The sequence below is a fragment of the Equus caballus genome, chromosome 11, assembly GCF_041296265.1.
Source record: "Equus caballus isolate H_3958 breed thoroughbred chromosome 11, TB-T2T, whole genome shotgun sequence".
NCBI lineage: Eukaryota > Metazoa > Chordata > Mammalia > Perissodactyla > Equidae > Equus > Equus caballus.
The window spans coordinates 21,816,036-21,832,849 of record NC_091694.1 but is presented as its reverse complement, the minus strand read 5'-3'; the positions used below and the strand labels follow the sequence as shown (position 1 = coordinate 21,832,849).

The window sequence follows — 16,814 nt, the reverse complement described above, 5'->3', positions numbered from 1 at the left end:
AACGTGAGACTACAATATGCATCTATTTGTATCCGGTTCTTTTACTTGGCATAATGTTTTCAAGGTTCATCCATGTTGCAGCATGCGTCGGTACTTCGTTCCTTTTTATTGCCAAACAACATTCTATTGTACGGATATGACATTTTGTTTATCCATTCATCAATTGATAGATATTTGAGTTGTTTTCACTTTTGGGCTATTATTAATAATTCTACCATGAACATTTGTGTACAAAAGAATACATTGTATGATTTCATTTACATGAAATGTCCAGACTAGGCAAATCCATAGAGAGAGGAAGTGGATCAGTGGTTGTTGGGGGCGGGGGGGGGGAAGGGGAATGGGGGTGACTACTAATGTGGTTTCTTTTGGGGTAATGAAATGCTCTAAAATTAGATAGTGGTGATGGTTGCACAAATCTGTGAATGTACTAAAGACCGCTTATGTGTACACTTTACAAGGATGAATTTTATGGTGTGTGAATTATATCTCATTAAACTTGTTATTAAAAAAATAGTGAGAAACACTTTATAATACGTTCACCACATAAAAAAAGGAGACCACCCAATGATTTATGCAGTTTATTATCATAAGGAGAAGCATTCTGCTGTGAGGAAGGTTTTACTAATTTTGCTTTCAATCTACTCCCATTTCAAGCATAATGTGCTTCATTCTTCTTCTGCTCAGCATTTATGATTGGAATTTGACTCTCAAATTATTCAAAGAGTGGAGTTGAGTTTTAAAAGGCAATGGAGACAATGAAAAAAAAAGCAGATATAGCTCAAAGCTAGCAGAATGGTACCGATACTGAAAATTCAATGAAACGAATCAAGAAATGGCTCCATTATCCAGGGGTCCCTGAGAGGAGAGTTTACAACTCAGAAGCAGGAAAAATTAGCGAGAGAGGTTTATTTGCAATTTGCATAGACTCCTCTGCTTTGTGAAATTTAGTATAATTGAAATGTGCTGTAATTTTCAGGAACATTAATGAATTGATATTAGGTTGTCTATAGCTTGTAATTAATGTGCTTCGAGATAAAGATGGCAGTAATGATGTTTTAAATATCCTAGTGCTCATTGGATTTCATTTTTACAGGCAATTTGCAACTCCCCTGAGTAAAATTCATATTCAATTACAGAGACTGATAAATGGGCTTTCCCCCCACTCCTCGAACACTACAAAGCATTAATAGTACTTTCTGATGGCCACTTTCTTGTAGGGAGCAAAATTTATAGCTACATTTCTTTCAAAGCTTCAGCAGCATCTCCTTCTGGCAGCTCTTTACATGTTTTCTTCCACCTCTTTGACTTCAGAAGACACGACCTTGCCGTCCACTACTTCTTGCACTACTGTCTTGATCTTCCTGGTTTTCTTTATATCTGAATTTAGATTTAAACATAAAATGTTAATTCAGACACATGACTCTGCTGGTTTATAATATTCAACTTTAAATTATTATTATTTTGTATGTATTTTCTTTTAGAAAAAGTTAAACCTATTCTCTTTCTTAAATGGTCTTAAGTTTGTTTTATAAATAAATGCAGAAAATGTGCCACTCTCCCCCAATTTAAACATTTTCTACTCTTCCCACCCCAAAGAGAAATAGACAATATTGAATTAAGCAAACTGCAACTTTCATCTTATTTTTCCTTTTCACGATCTCAGAATGTCTCAGGACAGCAATAGTATGGGCCAAGAAAATCACCCTGTCACAGGGAGTGTGACAATTCCCCACATGGAGGTGTCTTTATCTGACGTGCCTGATTTTCAGAATCCCTATGGTAATATCCACTCACTTGAGAGCTGGTCTCCCTGTACTTTTCACCAGCGGTAGATAAGAAGTGGTAAGCTACGGAGTGAGCATTCAGTCTTACAGGAAATGTGTCAAAATTAGAACACTTACCTCTCTCCTCCAGGTGGCTTTTAAGAAAAGAAAAACAGAAAAAAGTGTTATTGCCATTTTGAAAGTGAAGCATTGTCTCACCTTTTTTGTTTCAAAACAAAGTCTGAGTGATGTGTGTGTTAATGCCATGGTTTATATTTTTTTCCCCTTTATAATGCTTACTACTTCAAACTTAAGCGCCTTACTTTTTAACTTGAAAGATACATAGCTTCAGAAGCGACTCCTCTAATGTAGGCTAGAAGTTTCTGTAATTAAAATAAACACAATTACAATGGAAATTTAACTCTTGTTCTCTTGCTGACTTTCTTGGATGTGGTATTGGAAGACAGTTGCCACTGCTGCCCTGAGAAGTCTCAGACTGGTTCCCGCAGGCCTCTGCGGCCTGTTGAATTCATGACCTCTCAGTGAGAATTTAAAAAAATTATTGTGCTTTTGACTTTGTATTAACCAGAAAAATTAACATAAGCATAATCTGTATCATCTGTATAACCATCTCTAACTCAGTCCTATGACACGACCTCAAGTACTAAGGCTGTACTTGGTATTTTTGGGGGTGTGCATAAGTATACCAAGAAGTTTTGGTATATTTTTGTTTTGTTGTTGTTGTTGTTGGGGTGTGTGTGCGTGTAGTTGCTTTTGTGCTAGGCATTGCACTGGTGCTGGGGAATAAGTGACAGGGTTTAATGTGGAAACGTTAAAATAGCACAACATATAGACATTGACACATATCCCCTGATTCTAAGAGCCTTACATTACATCTTCTCCTTCCAGAAGGCGGCGGTATGTTGCAATTTCCTGCTCAAGCCGGGTCTTTATGTCAAGGAGAATACTGTAGTCGTTGTTCTGGCGTTCTGCATCAGTCCGAATCTGCATCAGCTGGAACTCTAGGGTGCTTAGCAGTGCCTGGATGGTGGCCAACTGGTCAGCATAACGAGCTTTGGTCTCTGCTAGTGTACGCTCCAAAGAGTCTTTCTATGAGCACAAGAAAAAGTGGATGTTTCTTATTTGAGGACTTGATTTAAGAGGTGACTCAATTTTAATTTCTTTTCAGAAGAATTTCTGCAGCTAGTTATTGTGGGCATCATGCATATTTCTAGCTTTATCTCCTACTCTTTCCATGTAGGCAACCTCAGGCAGCTAGCTAGGATCACTAGCTCTTGGGGTTTTTGTTTATTTGTTTTTAGCACTGGGCTCACTGTTTTCTTACTGTGGCATTGTATTATTGTTCTCAATATTTGCTTCCCTCCCCTGCAATTTGTGGTGCCCCTCCAAGTGGAGGAGTAGATTTCCTCATCCCTTTGACACCAGGTTTGGTCATGTGGCTTTCTTTGGCTAACGAAATGCAGGTGAACCTGACAAACGCCTTTTCTGAGGAGAAGCTTTAAGAGCTATCACATGGTCTGGCCATTGCTCTTTTCTTTCTGTGACAGCATGGCATGTCCCAGCTAGGATCTACTCCTTTAGCCTTATCTCATGGAGCAGAAATGTTATTGGAGCAGAGCTGCAGCCAACCCATAATGGATGTAGTGTTGTTGTTTTAAAGCACTATGATTTTAGAGTTGTTACGACAGCATAATTTATCATGAGCTGACTGATTTGCTTAGCCTGGAAGGTCTTTACCCCTTTTCTCCAGCTTAAAAATTCATCTCAAGTTTTCAAATCTAGTTTAAATGCCACTTTTCCCTGTGAAGTCTCCATATCTGCTTTTTCCTATGCATCCTTGCAGTACATTGCCCTTTTCCTTAATTTCTTTCTGTCTTTTAATTATAATCCATTGTTTGGCCTGTTTCCCTGCCAGTTCTGCAGGGAGAGGGGTTATTTCTTGTAGGTCTTTGCATTTCCAGAGTTCCCAACCTGGGCACTTAGTAAACACACACTACATTGTGAGTTGGAAGTTAGATGTGCTCTACCTTACTGAGATAGGACTGGAGGTCTATCTCCAGGTTCTGGTAGGTGCGTCTCAGCTCCTTTATGCGACCCTCATTTTCTTTTAACTCTTTAGAGCTCAGGATGACTTCTTGATGCAGAGTTTCAATCTAGACACGTTCCAAAAATGAAAAAATAAATAAGGAAGGAAAGGAAGGAAGGAAGGAAGGAAGAAAATGAGTCCTCTCTTTTTTGTAGGACGGCTTCTTCACATTTACTTACCCTTTAGAATTATGCTCTTACCTGTAGCTCAAACTGCTCTTTAGCCTTCCGAAGGTTCTCCTGGGCCATGGCTTCATACTTCTGCCTCATTTCATCCATGATGGCGCTGAGGTTCAGGCCCGGAGCAGCATCCACCTCTACACTGACAGTGTTGCCCAGCTGTCTGCGTAGGCTGTTCACTTCCTACGAGAGAGAAAATCCCTGATTATAGTCTGAAGCACATTCTCAGATGAGGCTGGGCAGAAAAAACAAAATAAGTCTTCTTCAATTGGGACCGAGTAGAAAAAGAAAGAAAATAATAAACTTAGATAGGGCTTATTATAGTCCAAATATTGCTCTAAGTCATTAACCCTGACAGCAACTTTAGGAAAAGAAGTTAGGGCTTACATCATTATTGTTGTCATCTTCTTCACCATCACCTCCGCCATCCACCCTTCCTCCTCCTCCTCTTTCTCCTCCTTGTTCTTATTAGAGCCATTTTATCATGCCCAATACCACTTCTGAATATTTTCTCACCTCCTGATGTTCTTTTTGGAGGAGAATCAGGTCTTTCTTTAATTCTTCGATTTGAATCTCCAAGTCTGTTTTACGTAGAGTTAGATCATCCAGGACCCTATGGAGGCCTTGGAGATCAGCTTCCACTGTTAGGCGAATCCCTCTCTCAGTCTCATACCTGTGGATTAATTAGTGTGCAGAGATAATTCAGTTCTTCTGAAGCCATTATAGAAGCGATAATCTTAATATAATGAGATGGAGTTTATGTGGTATACAGGGAGATCAATTTCAGTACATGATTGTATCCCCCTTTATACATTCCAAAAATATTTATGAGAACCTTGGAATCAGATAATTTGCTCCATAATATAATCTCTGTGATTTGGCGTGATTGGTAACAAAGCAATCTAAAATAACTCCTAAAAGTTCCTAAATTCTAGAATATATTTTAAAGGAAATAAAAAAGTGTTTTGCTTTAATTAGTGTGTTGTCAAAGTGTTTTCATTATTGATATTAAATGATGGCTAGTTGGAGCTACTTAATGAATGCACACGATCAATTTATTTTTAGTATTTTGTAAACAGATGCATCCAAAGTGAACTATCTTAAAAATTCATGCCTTCTCCTCTATAATCTCATATACTCCCATTTTTATTATAGTAGCACACTTTAAAAAATGATAATGCAATGGAACACTCAGATTCTGACCTAGCAAAATTGAAATTAATGAACACTTACTGCTTTAACCTTCAGATCTACTTTCCCATTTCCTTCTCTTTGATTCCTTGTAGTGTTAAAATGCTAAACTTCTGAATCACAAAAGACTTTTTAGTGCTGATGCATTGCACAATAATGAGGAAGCCCTAGCGTAGAAGCAGTTTATGAGCAACAGCTCTGATCACATGTAGCATGAAATGACTACAAGAGAGTGAACACAATTTGAACTGCTTTGATCATAGTCCTAGTTCTTTGGTTGGCTAGACCGTACTGTAAAACTCTGGCAAATTAGAAAGCATCCAGAGTCACCGCTGGAACTTAAGTCATACACTTGTAGGCACTTGAAGGAACACGGATGGCTCACTTGGAGAATCACTAAGGGTAGATAGATGGCCCCTTTGGGTAACAGAAGGGCGCTTACGCAGAAGGGCTTGTAAACTGTTTTGTTATTACTTCAAAGGACAGAATTAGGTTCAGTGGGCGAAAAGGTAGATGCCAGGTTACTAAACAAGAAAGTTCTAGCAACCAGACCACAGCAAGGAAAACAGTAGTAGTTACTGGCAGTGTTCAGTTACACACGGGGTGACAAGATTTTAGGATTGTGGGAGAGAGAAGTCCAGCCCTGAGTGCTGGGCTAGACCAGATAGCTTCTAACACTCTTTAAATTCCAAGATTCTGAAAATATTTAATGGTAGCTCCTTTACCAACAATCATATGTAAAGCCGAGTGTCATGAAGGATTACTAAGAAGAATTTCTTTTCAGGAAGTTCTACCATGGTGTTAAAGAACCTACTTCAGTCTGAAGTCTTCAGCAGCCAGTTTTGCATTATCAATTTGTAGGACACATCGGGCATTTTTCAGTTGAGCATCTTTAATCTGGAAAATACATGAGAAAAAAAATGACTTTTTCAATTGGATAGGAGCCTAAAATGATTGAGTTTATCCTCAGATACAGCCACTATTACATCAAAGATGATGTTCATTTCAAGAATTTCCACGTGAAAATAGAAAGGAAAAATAATGATATGGGTATTTAACATAACAGATTCTTAAAATGCAACTCTAGTCCCCAGGGTTTGGTCAGCTTTCTTGTGACTTTACAAAAGGAGAATTTAATTCAATTGGAGCCATCAACCTTACTGAGTGCCCTGCCTTTGATGTTCCTGCTCAGAACACGCCTCTGAGCCTCTCTCACTTGGTGAACGCCTCCTCCTCCTCCTCCTCCTCCATGTCTCAGCTTAGACATCTTTGCTTCCAGGAATCCTTCTCTGATTTCCTCAAAACAGAACTGGATGAGCTGCCTGTGCTCTCACTGCCCTCCACAGCCCTCCGTGCTGGCATTTTCCCTCTGCGTGGGATAAATGCTGCCTTTTTCCATGCCTGTTTCCCCCTAAATCGCATTATGTTCACCACCATATTCTCCAGTGCCAGCATGGTGCCAGCACCTGGTTAGTGTCTACTAAATACTGGCTGAATGAATGGGCACTTGCTATGTGGTGGGAGTTGTCCTGGGCACTGGAGCCATCAGGATAAATAAGCCCCTGATCTTCAGAAGCAGTTTCCTAATGGGCGAATTCTCTAAGATGCATGTGGATCAGAAGTCTGCTTGTAGAGCACGTTACAATGACCTATGTCTTTCAGCAGATCCAGTTCTGGAGAGAGCTGCCTTCCTTCATGTACTGAATCTTCCCAGATAAATGGAACAGATGGCTGTGCCTATGTGTTTGGGATGATCCACAACAGCTTCAGAGACATGAATTATGAGACAGGTAGGCGAGAATGGTTGGCTGATTTTGAATTTTTTAGCGGGAATCTGAGAAGAATGACCTGTTGGCAGAAAGGGCAACTTAAACACCTTTGCCTCGGATCCCCATAGTTCCTGAAACCCCAACGTAACTCCCTGTGGCATCTGAATTAAATCAAACTGATGTCCAATACAATGAAAGAAAAAGAGCCTTGCTGGTAAGTTAGTGGCTTTTGCTCTAAAGGAATATGAAAGCTAAAATAGAAATGAAAACGAAAGGGACACTTTTCTTGATTAGATAAGAATTTTAAAGCAGAGAAAGTGCTTGGTGTCATATCTGAAATTTTCAATTAGGAACGAAGTCTTCTTTTATTCCATGATTGATGAAACAGAGAACCCCACCTTTCTTGGATGACACAGGAGCAGGTTCTGATATGATTGCAATAAATTTGAATTGAGGTAATAGAACATTTTATTACTGTAGCAGTGGTTTCTGAACTGCTTGGTGATGACGATCAGGTTATTGAACAGGACATGTAAAAAATCCCTGGATTTTTAAGACCATTAAGACCTAAACCCCTTCCGCCCATTTTCTCCCTGAATCACTTCATCATTGAAATCTGTGTTACACTATTCTAATACTTGTATTATAACATCTACATAAAACATCAAGTTTTGAAACCCTTGATGGGAACAAGAGGAAGACATTGAAAAAAGCATTATCGCATAAAAAAATTTTAGCTCTTTTCAGAAAAAATGTTTACTATCCACTTAGCCTGACTTGGTAAACTGTGACAAAAATACAGATTCTAAGACTGGAGGATAAAATTTTCATATTTTGTATCTAATTAGATTTAAAAAATTTTTAAAAAGTATGGCTTACAAATCATCCTGTTATGTGGTCAGGTACTCCTGCACTAAGGGTAGATGATAGAATATACCATTTTTATAGATGTAGCATTTCAGCCTAATTTGCTTTACAATGTCCATTTGGACCAGCTAGTGTATATGCCCTCCTGATAGACCATGCAGCTAAACAGTGGAGTAGAAAACACAGGCATCATCCCTCACCTGATTTCGCAGGGCTTCGATTTGTTTGTAATACGCACTGTAGTCCCGACTGGCGCTAGGCGCGTTGGTTTCATTCCACTGCCTGATCTGCACTTCGAGGTGCAAGTTGGACTGCTCCAGGGAGCGCACTTTTTCTAGGTAGCTTGCTAGGCGGTCATTTAGGTTCTGCATGGCCATCTTCTCATTGCCGACAAGCAGGTCCCCTCCGGAGAGATCGCCCCCATAGCTCACTACGCGGCGGGAGGTCGAGATGCGAGTGCCGTGGCCTCCAGCCCCTCCATAGACGCTGGGTGCAACCTGGAGGTGCTGCGTGCCCCCCAGTCTATACATGGAGCTGCTTACGCTGAGTGCAGGGCCCCGCGAGGAGGAACTCACGCTTCTGTGGAGGCTTCTGCCAGTGAAATCCATTGGGGATTCTAGGAGGGAGCAGCTGCAGCCTCAGGATGGATGGAGCAGAGTCTGTCTCTCGGTGGTGGATGAGCTGACCTTTTATAGAGTTCACAGGAAAGAAACTCCTCCTCTGTTGACCTCTCACCTAAGAGTTGACACCACAGTCCATCCTGCTTTGCTTTTTTTTTTTTTCCCCCTTTGTACAGCGATCTGTTTAATTCCATTCCAGAAATTACCACTAGAGGCATTTCTTAGAAGCTTTTCTCAGGGGTGATTTCTTTTTTCAAACAGAGTTAACAAAAGGAAACAGGAAGGTGTATTCTTTTAGCCCTTGCCCCTGCCTTGGCAGATTTTTTTCATTCTAATATACACATAAAGAATATTCGTGATCTATGAATAATTTAGGTTCCTAAAGAGACAGATGTGGGTACATAATAGTAAGTCACACTGGCAATAAAGAACGTTTAAAAAATTTCTTTTTTTATTTATCTTTCTCTTTTTGGCGAGAACATTTAAGTTCTATTCTGTTAGTAAACTTCAATTGTACAATACAGTGTTTTCAACTATAGTCACCATGTTGAAATTAGACCCTCAGACCTTATTCATCTTATAGCCGGAAGTTTGTATCCTTTTACCAATTTCTCCCTATTTCCCCCACCCCTAGCCCCTGGAAACCACTGTTTCTATGAGTTTGACTTTTTTTTTTTTTTTTTTTTTAAGATTCCACACATAAGTGATACCATGCAGTATTTGTCTTTTTCTCTCTGGCTTATTTCACTTAGCAAAATGCCCTAAAGTTCCCTCCAAGTTGTTGCAAATGGCAGAATTTCCTTCTTTTTTATGACGGAATAATACTTCATTATATATGTATATACAGTCATGTGTCACTTGATGGGAATACGTTCTGAGAAATGTGTCATTAGGCAATTTTGTCATTGTGTGCACATCAGAGAGTGTATTTACACAAACCCAGATGGTACGGTCTACTATACACCTAAGGCTATGTGGTACTAATCTTATGGGACCACCATTGTATAGGTGGCCCATTGCTGACTGAAACTTCAATACCTAGCACATGATTGTGTGTAAAACGCCTTCTTTATCTATTCATCTGTTGATGGACACTTAGGTTGTTCCCATGCCTTGGATATTGTGAATAATGCTGCAGCGAACATGGGAGAGCAGATATCTCTTCGAGATAGTGATTTCATGTCCTTTAGCTATATACCCAGAGTGGGATTGCTGGGTCATATGGTAGTTCTATTTTTAATTCTTTGAGGAACCTCCATACTATTTTCCGCAGTGGCCTCACCAATTTGCATTCCCACCAACAGTGCAGCAGGGTTCCCTTTTCTCCACATCCTCACCAGCGTTTGTTACCTCTTGTCTTTTTGATGATAGCCATTCAAACAGATGTGAGGTGATATCTCATTGTAGTTTTGATTTGCATAAGAACAATGGTCTTCCGAATCTCTGTTTTATGCTTTCTTTTTGGCTTTTAAGTTTATCCTTGTTTAGAGATTATATTTCATAAGACTATTAAAATATTTTATACAAACACAAAACCTTGAATATGTAAAGCAGAAATGAAACATTTATAACATTTGGAGATGTAATTTGGGGAAGTGAATTAAGTGAATTTAGGTGAGTGGTGGATAGGTGATTTTGAAGATTTTTCCTAATTCTAACGTTCTAAGACTAGACAATATATTTACATTTCTCAGTCACTACCTGGCATCAGGTCTTGTTCTGTAGCAACTTAGAATAAACAGCATAGTGCTTTCCACCTGACCTGGTGTGTGGAGGAGTCTCTCTCCGCTGTATACGGTCAGCTCAACCCCCACCGTGAGACAGGCCCTGCTCCAACCATCCTGCAGCTGCGGCTGCCCTCTCCTAGGATCCCCAGTGAATTTCGCTGGCAGAAGCTTCCACAGTTGCCTGTCTTCCCTGCAGGTGCACATACTCACAGCAGGAGCAGAGCAGTTCCATGCAGGAAGGGGGAGTGTGCAGTGCCTCGGGGCCACACCCAGCCTCCGTGGTTGGGCTGGAGCCACTGCAGGTGTGTCAACCTCCAGGTACTTGCTCAGCCGTGGGTGTGATCTCTCCAGTGGGGATCGGATAAACACTGTTCAGCTGAACAGGATTTATCCATTTACTCTCCCTCATTCAAATTCCCTGGCCCAAAATTTTACACCTCCCCTGAAACATTTAAATTGTTTCCTTAATCAAGTTAAATGGAAGGGATAGGGCAAGTTAGAGCAAACACCTCATTAATTCGCATTCTGCGACTTTAATTGATTGAGGTTTGTATATGATTAAAGCAAGCAAGCGAACAAGCAAAAAACAAAAAAGAAAAACAGAACAAAAAGTGTAAAGAAGGCATAGCCAAAATCCCTACGCATTCTGAAGAACTTGCAATTTACTTGATTTAGTGGCCCATTTTTGTTGTTGTTCCACTGAAAATCAATGGCTTTTTAACTTTTGAGTTTGTTTGGGATTTTTTTTTTTTTTTTTACAAATATCCTTTTTCTAAAATAAGGTAAGACTATATTACTTCTCTCTTATAAATAGTATGCTTTTAAATAACGCTTTATATGGGACTTTGCTTCAGTTATATTATGAAAGAAAAAATTGCCAGAGAGAGTTAAACCTACTTCGTGCGCTATATGGTTTATGTGTGGACAGGGGAGATTGGCCTTGAGCTAGCATCTGTTGCCAATCTTCCCCTTTTTTCTTTTTTTCTTCCCCAAACCCCAGTACGTAGTTGTATATCCTAGCTGTAAGTCATTCTAGCTCTGCTATGTGGGATGCTGCCACAGCACGGCTTGATGAGCAGTGTGCAGTGTGCAGTGTGTACCCAGGACCGGAACCAGCGAACCCTGGGCCACTGAAGCGGAGCACACAAGCCCAACCACTTGGCCACTGGGCCGGCCCCAACTCTTACTTTTATTTTTATCCATTTGCATATGCATCAGCCCACACCACCTGTGACTGGACATGTCATTAGCAGATCTTGTTATTTATCACAGAACTGTAAAGTTCTTTGCAAATAGATGTCACAGCTAAAATCTACAGTGAAAAATTTTTTATAAACACATGAAGTATTCTTTTACATATGTGTATTCACAAAATTAGTGTATTTTTTGTTGTGGCTTCATGGGGGAGAAGGAGGTTCTTGGATTAAAGTCGTTGGAAAATTGTCTTGTTTACATATACAAGTTTTGCGGTGAGTTAGTTTCTGCTAAGAGTTTCGCACACTAACACACATCATAAAGTGTGTAGAAGCATTATTTAAATCAAAAGTTAGCTTTATAACTAGAAAGGAATATAAGTATAGTTATTAAGCATGATAATTTTTGTTGTCTTTAGCACAATTCTTTCTTGTGGCTGGACCCAATTACGTTTAAGTGAAAGAGTTAAAATCTCATTAAAATGATTAAAATCGTTTTTAATTTTTTGGAGAAATAGCTTTGTCTACATGTTATTATACCAATTTTTGGCTAATATTTTTAGGTTTTTGAGATTTCAAATTTAAACTAAAATATGATACAAGAGGGCTATTATGATGGGGTTCAGTCATCCAATCTACTCGTTTGTTGGGGTAGAAAAATTTTTGTTGTGAAGACTCCCACATGTTTATGCAAGGGCAGGAGAATTTTCTGGCTCCTCCATCACATTGAGTTGTATGCTTTGGTAGATTATTATATCTTATGATGTGGCCACAGGAAATCAGGCTAGTATTTCATAGCAATTAATTTTTCTGAATTAGATCTGAGGACTAGATACAGATCCTATTGACTCTTGTTCATGCACAAGTCATGAATTTAGAGCCCATTGATGTTCCAGGCTGTTGGATGACTGCCTCTCTAAGTAAATATTTATTAGACTCCAACTTCCTTGGAACTAATAGGAGGTGCATTTGACCTCTGAGGTAGACTCTGCTGAGGGCGTTAATGATTAATATTAAGTATGGCCGGTAATTTGGAGTGTTGTCATAAGCCCTGTAGTTTTCAGAGGACTTTCAACTTTTTTCCCCACCATGGACAAGCCGTTGCAGCCCTTATGTGACACATATAGAATCTGCAGTCTCCAGGGGGATTGTCTTGCCTAGACATCTCAGTTAGGATGTGTTGCTCCCATTGGTTGAGAAGGATGGCATATAGGAACTGTGGGTATTTGTAGGCATTGTGGTTCTAGATGCCACACAAAGTTAAGTCAGAAAAGAACCATGGCCTCTGAGCTTTAAAAACTAGTGTACTTACTGAAATAGTTACAAGTGAAATGATGTGATATCTTCTATTTGCTTCAAAATAATATGGGATGGAGAAGGAGGGTGGGAGTATAGATGAAGGAAGTGTAGCCATGAGTTATTTGTTGAAGCTGGGAAATGGGTATGTGGGGATTTACTATAATATTCTAACTATTCTAGTATTTGTTTGAAAATTTCTGTAATGAGACATTTTAAGATGCTAATGTAGTAAACTTACATTATTGTATTTTCACAGTTAATCTGGCATATTTAGGTTTTGATTTGTACTTATTTGGTAATTCTGCCCTGCTGTGTTTCACTGAGTTGGAAGATTTGCTGTCTCATAGTGGCTTGAACATAGTAGGCACTTGATATTGACTTGCTATATGAGTGATGGCTGAGTGAATGAGTAAAAGTGCTGATGCCCAGCTTCAAGGAGAGAAGAAGCATTTGTCAGTGTGGGGAGGTTCTCCATGCCCATTGACTGCTGATTCTGCTAGTCATGTTAAGAAAGTAAAAGAGTTGTCACCCAGGAGTTCAATGTCATGGAGTATGGCAGACTAGATACCCCTAATGTCCCTACCCAAAACGTTTCCAGTGGAAACAACTAAAGTACATTATCTATCTCTCTATCTTTTCAAACTTATTGCAGACCTACTATGAAAGGAAAGATTTCTCAGAGATCAAAAAGGAAATGGGAGCTGGCCCAGTGGCATAGCAGTCAAGTTTGCATACTTCACTTCGGTGGCCTGGGGTTTGCTGGTTCAGATCTGGGCTACAGACCTATGTGCCATGCTGTGGCAGGCCTCCCACATAAAAGATAAAGGAAGATGGGCATAGATGTTAACTCAGGGCCAATCTTCCTCAAAAAAAAAAAAAAAGGGAATGGAGGGCTGGCCCTGGTGGCCTAGTAGTTAATTTCGTTGTGCTTTGCTTTGGCAGCCCAGGTTCAGTTCCTGGGTGTGGACATATTCCATTTGTCTGTCAGTGGCCAAGCTAAGGTGACAGCTTACATACAAAAAGAGGAAGATTGGCAGCGGATGTTAGCTCAGGATGAATCTTCCTCAGAAAAAAACAAAAAAAAAAAGGAAATAGAAACAGGAACCTTAGGAGAGAAGCAAGTGGGAAAGCTGTCTTGCACCCTGTGTGTTTCTGCTCAATCATGGAGGTCTTGAGCTTCCCTTATGATGTCTGTAAGATCACAGAAGATAAGATACAGAGTCTAGGGCCTGACTAAAGTGGGAATACTAACAGGGAACATCCACATAAACCTAGTATCTCAAATAACTATGCCTTCAGAGTAAGGATACATGATAAATAAAGTCATCATGCAGAAGGGTACAGTAAGGAAAAATTTCTGTCTCCAACTTGAACTTGGTGCTTGGTGCAGAGGAAACATAAAACTTCCCTGAGAATTTGTGCCACAGCTGACCTGACACAAGTTTGTTGTCTGTATTTACCTGTGTCTGTGTGTCATCTGAAAGTCTTAAGTGTAGTATTTAATTTAAGGTGATCTCTGATCAGTGATACCCTCAGCCAACTGGCATAGGGAGCTCAAATCCTCTCTAAAATAATGCAACTTCAGTCTAGGCTCAAAAAATCCCTTCAGATAAAGTTGTATGGAATGTGAGCATACCAGCACACAGTGGGATTGGACCTACAAAGACTTTAGCTGTGGAATTATTGGAGGGAGAATATAATATACTCACATTAAAGTGTTTTACTAATCAAAGATAAAGTTGAAAATTGGAGCAAGTACTAAGAGATTATAAAACTTACCAAGAAGACATGAAAAATAAGCAAGAAGAAATAAATACTATAATTAAAATTAAAATTTCAGTGGGTGTGTCCAACAATGGATTAAGCAAGGCTAAAGGGAAAATTATTGGACAAAAATATAGCTGTGAAGACATTATCCAGAATGCAGCAAAGTGGCAAAGAGGAGTCAAAAGACGTGAAAGCTAGCAAAGGAGGTCTCAATATTTTTAATCAGAGATCCAGGAGGAGACAAGGGAAAATGAGAAGAGAAGACATTCAATGAGATAGCATGAAATTTTCCAGAATCATTTAAAGAAACAAGTTTTCAGATTAAGGGAAACTAATGAATTCCAGGAAAAATGAATAGAAAGAAATATCTATACACATCAGAACAGAAAACTAAACAAAGAGAAGATCTTCCAAGCAGGTAGATGGAAAAGAAAGACAATAACAAAGGAATGGTGATTAGACTGACAGCTGACTCCTCAAGAGCAACAATGGACACTGGAACAATACCTTCAATGGGCTGAGAGAAAATAGCTGCCATTCTGGAATTTTCCTACTCTGTGACATTATCTTTGAAGAATGATGGTAAAATAAAGACATATTCAGGACAACAAAAGCTGTTTGCCATTGGCAGACTTTCACTAAAAGCAATCTGAAAGAATGGATTTTAAGCAGAAGGAAGATGATCCCAGATGGAAGATCTGAGATGAAAAGAGGATGATGAACAAATAAAATACTAAATGTGACCAAACCTAAATGAATGTTGGCTATAAAATACTATATGTATTCTGAAGGAAAAACAACACAGAAATAAAGCTGGAAGGAGATGAATGGCGTTAAATTGTTCTAAGGTCCTTGACTGTTCAGGAAAAGGGTAAAGATACACATTAACTTTAGACATTGACAAGATGAAATGTATATTACATTTTTAATTTTACAGTTTTGCCCTTCACATGATGAGTAATGGCTTCTACATTGATCTAGAAATAAACCAATGAATCAGCACAGAGAGATCAGAAACATATCTACTGTTGATGGAAACTTAATTTCCAACTGGTTCAGCCTTACAAGTCAGTGTAGAAAGTAGTGGAGTATTTCCATATTTAAAAAATGGAAACTGTAGTTCTATCTCAGGCAAAATATACATTTAACATACAAAAATAAATTTCAGACTCTCTGAAGATGTGAATGTGAAAGGTAAAAACTATACAAAGTTTAGAAGAAAATACAGAATAATATCTCCAGGAATCAGGGTAAAGGAGTATTTCTTAAATAAGATACGAAAGGTGCAAACTATAAAGTACAAAATTGATACTAATTAAACAATTTTTATTTATTAAATGATATCATAATTATAATGGAAGAAGCCCCACACAGGGAGAAGATATTTATAATACATGCAACTGACAAGGAATTAGTTTCCAGAATATGAAAAGAATGCCTACAAATCAATAATAAGAAGAAAAACCACCCAGTGGGAAAGTGGGCAAAAATACAAATCGCCTTGCACAGAAGAGGTAAGCTGAATGGCCCATTTCATGCCTGCCAAATGGAATAAATTAAAAAGTTGAACAATCCCAATTGTTGTTGAAGGGAATTCTCATCCACTGATAGTGGTTTTGTAAATATGTGCAGATACTTTGGAAAACGTTTGATATAATCTCAAAAAGGTAAACATGCACATACCTATCATCCAGTAGTTCCATTCCTAGGTATATATTCCAGAGAAGCCCCTTCATCTATTTACCCAAAGACATGTACAAGGATATTCACAGAAGGATTTTTCATAATACTAAAACACACACACACACACAGAGGAAACTGGAAATGACCCAAATGTTCATCAACAGTAGAATGAATAAATATGTTGACATATATTCATACAATGGAATACTATGCAGCAGATACAAATGGATAAACTACGTTCTTGACATGGATGAATCTTAAAAAGCATAATGTCAAGTGAAAGAAACAAGACACTGAAGAGTATATCCAGGACAATTCCGTTGATATAAAGTACATAAACAGGCAAAAAGACATGATATATGATTAAGAGAGGTACATAGCGATGGGGTGGTGGATTGCAAATGATGGTCACAGATTCACACTGTAAGCACACCCCTTTGCAAGTTCTCTTGGAGTCTGAGGGGCCTCTAGACCATTTCCATTTCTCTAGGCTCCTGATACATTAAATGAAAAAAACCCCAAAATGGGGTAACCAAAATGATCATGTTTAAAGTGTTTTTATTTCCTACATATTACTGTTTTCAACACAAAAATATCATGATACGCTATATTTTTACCAATCACAAGATTTGTAAAAAACACTAAC

At 38.9% G+C, this 16,814-nt stretch overlaps 1 protein-coding gene across 4 annotated transcripts; it reads right to left on the bottom strand.

Annotated features, from left to right (window-relative positions):
- Positions 1-567: 567 nt before the first annotated feature.
- On the bottom strand, positions 568-8,646 carry KRT20 (keratin 20). Of its 4 annotated transcripts, none has more exons than XM_070227301.1 (8): positions 8,080-8,555; positions 6,058-6,140; positions 4,569-4,725; positions 4,074-4,235; positions 3,815-3,940; positions 2,656-2,876; positions 1,798-1,921; positions 568-1,380 (listed from the first exon to the last, which is right to left on the bottom strand). In XM_070227301.1, exons 1-8 carry the CDS (start codon positions 8,485-8,487, stop codon positions 1,375-1,377), a joined length of 1,287 nt encoding a protein of 428 aa, XP_070083402.1. In that variant the 5' UTR covers positions 8,488-8,555; the 3' UTR covers positions 568-1,374. The 4 variants fall into 4 exon arrangements, with proteins under 4 accessions (XP_070083402.1, XP_005597481.1, XP_070083405.1 ...); XM_005597424.4 differs by having other exon boundaries at positions 1,905-1,921; positions 8,080-8,554; XM_070227304.1 differs by lacking the exon at positions 1,798-1,921 and having other exon boundaries at positions 2,630-2,876; positions 8,080-8,646.
- Between the last annotated feature and the right edge of the window lie 8,168 nt (positions 8,647-16,814).

Excerpts from the sequence above, each read along its gene's own strand:
- KRT20 (XM_070227301.1), bottom strand. The coding sequence starts at position 8,487 with ATGGATTTCACTGGCAGAAGCCTCCACAGAAGCGTGAGTTCCTCCTCG. Across the intron at positions 3,941-4,073 it reads AAGAGCAGTTTGAGCTACAG|ATTGAAACTCTGCATCAAGA; the intron begins GTAAGAGCATAA and ends GAACGTGTCTAG. Across the intron at positions 2,877-3,814 it reads TCCAGTCCTATCTCAGTAAG|AAAGACTCTTTGGAGCGTAC; the intron begins GTAGAGCACATC and ends TTGTGCTCATAG.